This window comes from Delphinus delphis, chromosome 15 (assembly GCF_949987515.2).
Source record: "Delphinus delphis chromosome 15, mDelDel1.2, whole genome shotgun sequence".
In the NCBI taxonomy this organism is placed as follows: Eukaryota; Metazoa; Chordata; class Mammalia; order Artiodactyla; family Delphinidae; genus Delphinus; species Delphinus delphis.
The window spans coordinates 68,472,296-68,481,370 of record NC_082697.1 but is presented as its reverse complement, the minus strand read 5'-3'; the positions used below and the strand labels follow the sequence as shown (position 1 = coordinate 68,481,370).

General features: G+C 37.3%; 1 protein-coding gene across 2 annotated transcripts in view; it reads right to left on the bottom strand.

The window, feature by feature from the left end:
• Nucleotides 1–668: 668 nt before the first annotated feature.
• RBBP6 (RB binding protein 6, ubiquitin ligase) overlaps nucleotides 669–9,075 on the bottom strand; it is a 32,229-nt gene continuing 23,822 nt past the window's right edge. Inside the window, exons 14-18 of one of the 2 annotated variants that reach the window (XM_060031927.1) lie at nucleotides 8,441–8,509; nucleotides 5,992–6,354; nucleotides 5,602–5,703; nucleotides 3,007–4,764; nucleotides 669–2,705 (exon numbers count right to left, since the gene is read on the bottom strand). In XM_060031927.1, coding sequence (XP_059887910.1) covers nucleotides 1,124–2,705; nucleotides 3,007–4,764; nucleotides 5,602–5,703; nucleotides 5,992–6,354; nucleotides 8,441–8,509 — 3,874 coding nt within the window. In that variant the 3' untranslated portion in view covers nucleotides 669–1,123. The remainder of the gene's footprint in view (nucleotides 2,706–3,006; nucleotides 4,765–5,601; nucleotides 5,704–5,991; nucleotides 6,355–8,440; nucleotides 8,510–9,075) is intronic. The other variant, XM_060031928.1, reaches the window with a different exon arrangement.

The following is a 9,075-nucleotide window of genomic DNA, read 5'->3' as shown; positions in this document are numbered from 1 at the left end:
CAAGGCAAGACAGGAAGTTAATAAAAGTTGCTGCTAATGTAAGCCCTTTCCTCTTCTACTACCATAGTCCAATGCCCCCTGCCAAAGTACTTTAGGACCACTACCTCACACTAGAACTGGTCTTTTCCTGCTTTTAGCCATTGTCTTCTTAATCTGCATTTATACAGCTATGTTTCTAATGTACCATTCTTATCCTACTTCCCGACATCCTTTCAATAGCTTTTTATTGCTTACAATAAACTTCCTAAACCAGAGCCATTAAGGAAATCCATTGTAGCCTTACCTAGTGCTTCTTGCCTCCTATTGCTGCTTGCTTCTGTCACCTGGACAGATTGGGTAGGCCACAGACTGTTGTGTTATTTAGTACTTTATCAAGGAATTTAATACTCATTTATCAGGGTTTCAAGAAAAATATATAACCATAAACAAATCAAAATTCCTCATCTCTAAAATTCATGTCCGAACTTCTAATTACTATATTTAAGACCCTTCCAGATTTATTCAACCAGATCTCCAATTAACCATGATTTCTTATTTCTGGCTACCTATTACCAGCCCACTAATAAAGTACATTTTCCATGTTTACTTCAGAATTTTACATATACAGTTCAGCTTATACTAAAGCCTCAAAGGATATTTTAAATATGAAAATGGAAGGGGGAAGAGACATGACACACTTTCCTTCAAATAAGGCAGATATTCAACATCTGAAAAGTTTACTGAAAACTTTTATTGTAATCAAAAAGTGACATAACGGAGTTGTAATGAATTCAGCAAATCATTCTGCTGATATTTTAGAACTGATATCAGCTTTTGCCAGGCAATTAAAAAAATTCAATGTGAAAATTTCACAGTACAGTAAACTCCACCCCAACTAATTATGGTGGTTAAAAATAATAGGCCCTAGCAAAACCTCTCATGTTACATGGTCACAACTCACAATTCTGTACAAAAGTTCGTGTTATAAAGCTCTGATGTAAAAATCAAATAATCAAGCAGCAATATTTTAAGTGCAGCACAGGGTCTTCCATATCATTATTTACAAGGCTTGAATCTCTTTACATTATAACAAAATTTAATACAGATGACTTAGTAATTAAGTCAATTTTTAAAATCTGCCCTTTTACACAGTGACAGATTTCACTTTTTGGTCATCCTTCTCCTTCTCCTTTTCTTTATCTTTGCTCTTCTTTGACTTCTTTTTCTTATGTTTGTGTTTTTGGCTTTTTTCCAATTCTACTTCAGTGCCTGCATGTTTCTTATGCTTCTTATGTTTTTTATGTTTCTTGTGCTTTTTCTTTTCTTTCTTTTTCTTCTTCTTCTTGCTGTCCTGACTTTCTGCAGAGCTAGCACTGCTACTGTGGCTTCGGGTTTGGCTTCCAGAAGGGCTATGACTTCTACTTGGACTGACACTAGGGCTGCTTTGACTCTGGCTCCTGGTTACACCTACCTGGCTGACTGCTGCCATGTCCAGGCTCTCTTTTGCTTTCTCCATTACTTTATCTTTCAGTTCCTTAGAAATTTTCCCTGAAGTTTCTTCCTCTTTTACAGATACATTGCTTTCACTGTCACTTTCATTGTAATCTGGTTCAAAAGCAGCTTCATCAGTTTCTCTAGTTAAGTCAGAGGACAGTCGAGAGGAATGACTTAACTGGGGTTTAGGCTTGATGGTGTTCTTATCAATTTGCCCAGTAACTTGCTCCTTCTCAATCTGTGGGTCCGGTGGGTTAAGTATATACAGTGATTTATTGCCACTTGACTCTTTATTGTTCTTTGCCTCTAACACATGTTTCTCACGATCTTTACAGGGATTTTTATCTACAGATTTCGTCTCTTCACTTGAACGTTTAGTATCATAAGTGGATTTATGATCATGAGGTTTTTTGTCTCTTGAGGGACTAGAGTTACTTTTTTTGGAATCTCCTGTTCCTTTTTTAGGCAAATCTCTCTCCTCCCTTGGCTTAGTTTTTTGTCCAGCTGCAGAGTCTTTACTGCGAGAAGGAGAGTCTTTTCTTCTTGTTAATTCATTCCTTTCATCTCTACGTTTGGAACTTGAATACTCTCTGTTGTCATAATCAGTTTTTTTGTCTCTGTTGGGAGTGAAGTCTTTATTTGAGGAACCTCGAATGGAATCATGCTTATCTTCTTTGCCAGAAGTTCTAGTCTCTTTGGAAGATTGAGACAGACTTTTAAAATTTCCTTGCTCATTCAGACGGTCCAGATTACTATCTTTCTCTGGCTGAGTGCTGTTCTTCCTCTTTTCTGGGTTTTCCTTTTCCAACACTGAATGATCTCGATCTTTGGTTTTCCCTTTTTCACTAGATGCAGAGTTTTTTGAACTTTTGACCTCATGCTGTGTAATTTCATGGCTCACTTCCTTGGTGAGTTTCTGAATTTTCTCTGACGACTCATTTTCTTTTTCAGTATATTTGACTGCATTTGATGGCTTAGTGCTAACATTTTTTATAACACTGGCAGGTTTTCCTACACTTGATATAGGCTGTGTGGTGGATTTAACATCTTCTTCTTCAGATTCAAAGTCATCTTTATCCCATTTGGATTGAGGAACCTGAATCATAATAATAACATCTTCAGCAGGAGCTGTGTTATCATTATTATACTCTTCCATTGTTTTAATGACAGTTCGCTTTGTATCTGTTTTTTCTTCAGATTTCCGCACAGGACTGCCTCCAGTCGAACTGGTACTAAAAAGAATTAAAATATTTTTTAATTCATGAAGAACTTACAGTTATTAAACATTGATAAGTATAAAAAGACCAACTTAAACATGATAAATGTCCTTTTAACTTTCAAAAGCCACTTATTTTGCTGAGATATAAAGATTTAAGTGTATGATTATATAAAAACAAATGTGGCTCACCCCCAAAATCTACTTATCTTTTAACAATTCCTTTCTTCAAAGACAAGAGTAACCAGCTAACCCCCAACATCAATACATTCTTAATTATCATATTCCACTTTTTCCACCCACCCATTATCCGATACCTGGTATAATCCACGAGTGTTGAGCTGGATCCTTCAGTTCCAGTCACTTTTCGCCTGACCTTTCCTTTGATTTTTTCTTGTTTAACTTTGCCAGATGTTGACTCCAATTTTTCAGAGGGTTCTTTTGTATTAGATATATTTTCTGTACTTCCAATTTTTTTACCAGTTTCTCTGTTAAGCTTGATTTTTTTGGCTGGAGCAGTTGATGATGAAATTTTGTCTTTTTCAGGCGTCCTATCCAGCTTTTCAATATCAAGTTCCATTTTGCGCTTTGGTGATGGTTTCACTATTTCAGTTACTTCTAATTTAGAGATTTTCATTGAAGATGACTCAAAATCTTTATCTCCACCTTTCTCTTCAGTTTTTCTTTTTCTTTTTTCTCCCTTGCTATCAAGTGGTTTACTCTTATCATTAGGCTTCTTGGTCTTTTCTTCCTTACTAGTTAGCTTCTCTGACTTGACGTCTTTGGAGTAGTCCTTCTTCACTTTTTCCTCTTTGACTGGTTTTGTCTCCTGGTGTTCCTTTACTGACTTAGAGTGAGCTTTTCTGGGGGTACCAATGATCTTTTCATCTTTTTGAGAGGAAGATGATGATTTCACATTGTCAGTCTTTGGAGTCTCCTCTTTGGCTTTTTTAAGTGGAGGTTCAGATCGAGGAGATTTTTCACGCTCTCCATCTAGTTTTTCTTGAGGTCCTTTAGCAGGTTTTGCAACAGTTTCTTTTTTGGACACAGCAGATCCATCATTTTTCCGTTTGGTCTTGTCACCTTTTGCTTTAGGTTTATCTTTTTCTCTCTTGTCTTTTTCAGACACTGATTTAAAAGTAATGGATTCAGCATCCATTGGTTCATCTCTAACAGGTGTAGCATCATCTCTACTTGGGAGAACAAACAATGAGTCTGTTTTATTTTCTTCACCACTTGTTGGCTCTCTTGATTTCCTAGAAGTTTCTAATAACTCTGGGTTTAGAAAGCCTTCACTTTCTTCCCCCTTTCTTCTTTTTCTGTGTTTCTTATGTTTATTTCCTTTACCATCTCCTGAAACATTTTCACTCTCCTTCTCTTTTGACTTTGTATTATCCTTCTGATTGTGACTGTCTCTTGATGAAAGCTTTTCTGGATAGTTGCCACCTATGTTTCGACTTCTATGACTCTGTCCACCAGAGTACTCCTCTCTGCGGCCTCTTGTGAAGGGAGAATTCCTGATATTAAGTGGTAAAAATCTCTCTGGAGAAAAGTTCTCTCTATTTGCTGAAGGTCTAGGCTGTGCTCCAGCAGCATAGCCTTTATAATATTTTTCATACCACTCTCTATATTTTCTCTCCCATTCTCGATAACGTTCTTTTTCAAATGGGTCTCTGAAGTCAACACTCCTCCCGTAATAAGCTTTCATGTCATAAGGTGGTGGAACTTCTCTGTACCTGTTAAAATATTCACGTTCTGTTTCTCCTTGAGGTACATTACGTTTATTAGGAGATTGTCCCCTAAATGCTTGAGGAGATCTTGATCGTGAATGATACCGTCTATATGGGGGTGACCTTGACCTAGATCGATGATACCCGTGCGATCTAGACCGTGAACGGTAATTTCGACTTTTTCCTCTGCCTCTTCTGGGGTATGGAGGTGATCGTGAATAGGAACGAGAATGTGAGCGGCTAAATGATCGAGAATAAGAACGTGATCGTGTTGAACCAGATCTTGATTTAGAATAAGTATATGAACTTCTTGAATAGGATGAACCACTATAGGGAGATTTGGACCTAAAAGCAAAAATAAAACAATAGTTGATAGTTGAGAAATATATACAAAATAAAACACAGACTCTCAGATTTCAGTATGTTCTCCTCATGGTTCATTATTTATTTATATCATTTCATCTTAGATGATTAAAGAGGCACAGTGACCTCTACTGGAATGGAATAAAGTACACAAAGATCGGAGCAATCACTTGTTATAAAACAAGAGTGAAATCTTAACAATTAGAGTGAAGTGCATTAATGTACCGTGAGTTATATGACCTAGCATTAAATAAAACGCCAATTAAATTTAAACATTACTTCCTATCTGATTATTAAGTAGGAGTAACTTTTTTTGTCCTACGTTGGCCAATAGTCTAGCTTTAAAAGGAACATCTCAAGCATAAAAAATAAGTCTTTTAAACAAACTTCCTGGGAATATTTATAATTCAGTTTTTCTATCAATAAAGCAACTTGTATTCTACTATTAGTTCATAATCACACAGGTTAATGTTCCAGCAGAAAGCTGTAGCCTTAGGTAAAAGGGGCCTCAGAAATGTAATCTTTGGCTAGTCCACTATTTTTTTCCTTCCACAAACATTTCCCAATTATTTCACGCTATAAATAACTTCAAGGGACAAGGGCAATTTAATCCCCATAACTGCTAGTTCTACACAATAGAATTTACAGTGAGATATTTCAATAAACAGATATTGGGAAATAAGCTACATTTCCATTTTTATAAACCTAGACCGAATCAGAAAAATTCCATCACTGCAATGTTATTTATATCCATAGCTAATCCCTGGATATTCAAAGTCCCATTTGTAATTCTGTTGTGAAGGCTTGCAAAACACTAACCTGGAAAATGAGCGCCTACGCTCCTTTTGAATCTTTTTGTATTCCATCAATTCCTTAGCAAAATCATTTGTAAACTCATCTAGCTTGGACTTTTTCTTTTCCCTAGTAAAATAAAGTTAAAGAGCGAAAGTTAACAAAAACCATTTAAGAAAACTAACAAGACAAATGTAATTAGATCATGAATGAAATGAATGAAATTGTCATTAGTTTTCCACTTTAAAACTATAAATAACTAGGAATCCCTGAGGAAGCTGCTTGTATGGCTTGGTTTAATTTTTAGGTGATTTTTCTTATACTAACTGGAAACACTGGAAAATGCTTCCAAAGATACCTATTTAACGTTACATCAGAAAATGAAAGTGTAGAGTAATTTCAAATTCAAACACTTACTCTTCTTTTAGTCGTCGTTGCTCTCTATAGAATTCTTCCCTGGACAAAGGTGGTGCTTGTGTTGTTGGGATGGTATTTGAATGAGCTGTCTGTACTCCTGATGATACCCAAGGTGTTGATAAATTGGCCGGAGCTGGAGGAAACCCTGGAGGGGGAACACTATACCCAGCAGGTGGTGGCTGGCCAGGAGGAAACTGAGGAGAAAACTGTGGAGGAGGAACACCTGGAGGGAGAGGAAGCGTGTGGGGAGGAGGAGGATACAAGGGAGGGGGTGGGACAGGTACAAAAACTGGATTTGCTGGTAGTGATGGGCCTTGAGTTCTCTGTGATCTTTCGCTGTGGTGTCGTCCACGGTTTATACTTCTGGAAAAATAAATTCCAAGATATTAAAGCATCTGAGACAAGTAACCTTATCTTTTCTACTCATCATCTTTTCAATCCACAAACAAGGAAAAGAACCAACTATTCAAATAAGCACAGGGACACTGATATTGTTTATATGTAAAAGTAACATCATTTATATGTTAAAAACAACACTTAAGGCCAGTTAGGGATTGAGATAAGTTTACAAGGTCTTCTTTATATGGAGATGCCATACTTTTATCTTTTGATAAAAGTTATCTTTTGTGAAGTCCAAATATCACTCCACAATGATCTCATTACTTCCTAATCTGTCATTTAAAGGAACTGACAGGTTAATGTCTCTGTGACCTATTTCTCCCCAAAATGCCTTCCAAGACCAAAAGTTTAAATGAAGAAAACCCACTTCCTATAATATTTTTGAGGAAATAAGACCCTTCAAAGTAGAATAAACATGGGACTTCCCTGCTGGCATGGTGGTTAAGAATCCACCTGCCAGTGCAGGGGACACGGGTTTGATCACTCGTCTGGGAAGATACCACATGCTGTGGAGCGACTAAGCTCATGCACCACAACTACTGAGCCTGCATTCCACAACTACTGAAGACCGCGCGCCTAGAGCCCGTGCTCCGCAAACAAGAGAAGCCACCGCGATAAGAAGCCCATGCACTGCAACGAAGAGTAGCCCCCCCCCCAAAAAAAAGAGTAGCCCCTGCTCGCCTCAACTAGAGAAAGCCCGCGTGCAAGCAACAAAGACCCAATACAGCCAAAAACAAACAAACAAACAAATTTATTTAAAAACAAAGTAGAATAAATACTAGTTTTAACATTTGTAATTAACAACTGAAAATCTCACTTTTTCTCTCAAAGGCTTAGATTAAAATTAACAGTGCTAGCCAAAGTTTCTAAATTCTGCCTCATCAAACAAACAGTGGCTTCTTCAAAAAAAGTGGGCTTATTTCTGTTAAGCTAAAAGGATCTTTAAATTATAGGTAACTGGTATACAATAGCAGCAGCTGGGATTTAGATTTCAGGTCTCTTTTCAGAGTCTGATTAGTAAATGTTATCTTCTTATTAAATATGTGATCTAGCAACAAAACAGTAGTTATCTTTCATAAGCTTAGCAATTCTCTTTGGAGCACTAGAAGATACCCTTAAGTATGACCTAGATAGTAAGAACTATATGGCTTACTTCTTAGATTAACACTGCTTGTGCATCTTCTGGGCAAGGGCCCCTAACAATCTTCTGTCTAAACTTTTGGAAGAGAAGATGGTAGAAGATGGGGATAACTGAGTCTAGGGGAGAAATAAATCCAAGTCTTCTTCACATTTGGGAGCTGAGCTCGTTAACATCCATCTTAAATTAAATCGACACCTTAGTTTGTCTGGGCCTTACTGACCACCCTCTACACTCAACAGAGTAAATGTAAGCCAGTATTCTGCTGTGTGCTGACAGGGAGAAAGCAGTCCTTGGGAAGGAGTAGTAAAGATGTAGCCTTAAAAAACCATTTAAAAATAAATAAATAAATAAAAATTAAAAAAACCCATTTAAAACACTAAATGTAGGGACTTCCCTGGTGGCGCACTCGTTAAGAATCCACCTGCCAATGCAGGGGACATGGATTCAAGCCCTGGTCCAGGAAGATCCCACATGCCGTGGAGCAACTAAGCCCGTGCGCCACAACTACTGAGCCTGCGCACTAGAGCCCATGTGCCACAACTACTGAGCCCATGTGCCACAACTACTGATGGCCGTGTGCCTAGAGCCCGTGCTCCACAAGAGAAGCCACAGCAATGAGAAGCCCGCGCATGGCAACGAAGAGTAGCCCCTGCTCGCCGCAGCTAGAAAAAGCCTGCGTGCAGCAATGAAGACCCAACGCAGACAAAAATAAATAAATTTTTATATATATAAAATATTAAATGTAATCTATTCTTTTATAGGCCTCTTAAGGGCAACTACTTAAGATATAAGTGAGGAAAGTATAAACCAAATGAACCCACTCCCCCTACCACTACTGTGCTTTAATTTGTGTTATATTTTTCAGTGTGTCATCAGATTACTGTTTTTCAAGATTTTTAGCAAGCCTACCTGTAGCAGCTTCTCTCCCCTCTTCTAATTTGCTGTGGTGGAGAAACCAGATATCCAAGCTTGTTGGAACTGTGTGGAAAGAAGGATAAAATAGGCTTGAGTATTATATACACCTTTTCGTGTGTAGACTTTAATATACCTATTTTAACTATTCTGAAAACTTTTCCTTACTCCCTGATCCTGATTCTTAAACTTGTTTCAGACAGAGATATGAGCAAGTGTTATATTTACTTAAAATGAAATATTCTTTCTGATTAACATAAACAATTAAGCTTCAATATATATTTTATGTAATATTGTATTTTAATTAGCATTCTATAAGTTTCTCTATGAACTTATTGTTATAGAAAAGGAAAAGAGCTCTTTTATCTGCTGGACACTATGCAGAGGCATTTGACATGTGAGGTAAGTAGCACCATTCCAATTCTACAGATGAGGCAATGGAGGCTGAGAAGTAGAATCACATACCCTTGTCACATAGCTAGCAAATGCAGGAGATGGGACTCAAACCCAGGTCTGTCTCCAAATCCCGTGTTCTTTCTACTGATATATTCTGCTAGTCTCTCAACTAACATACTTTTTCTAACATACTTTTTCTATAAGAAGTTTGGTTTATCTTTCAAACAAAAAGATTA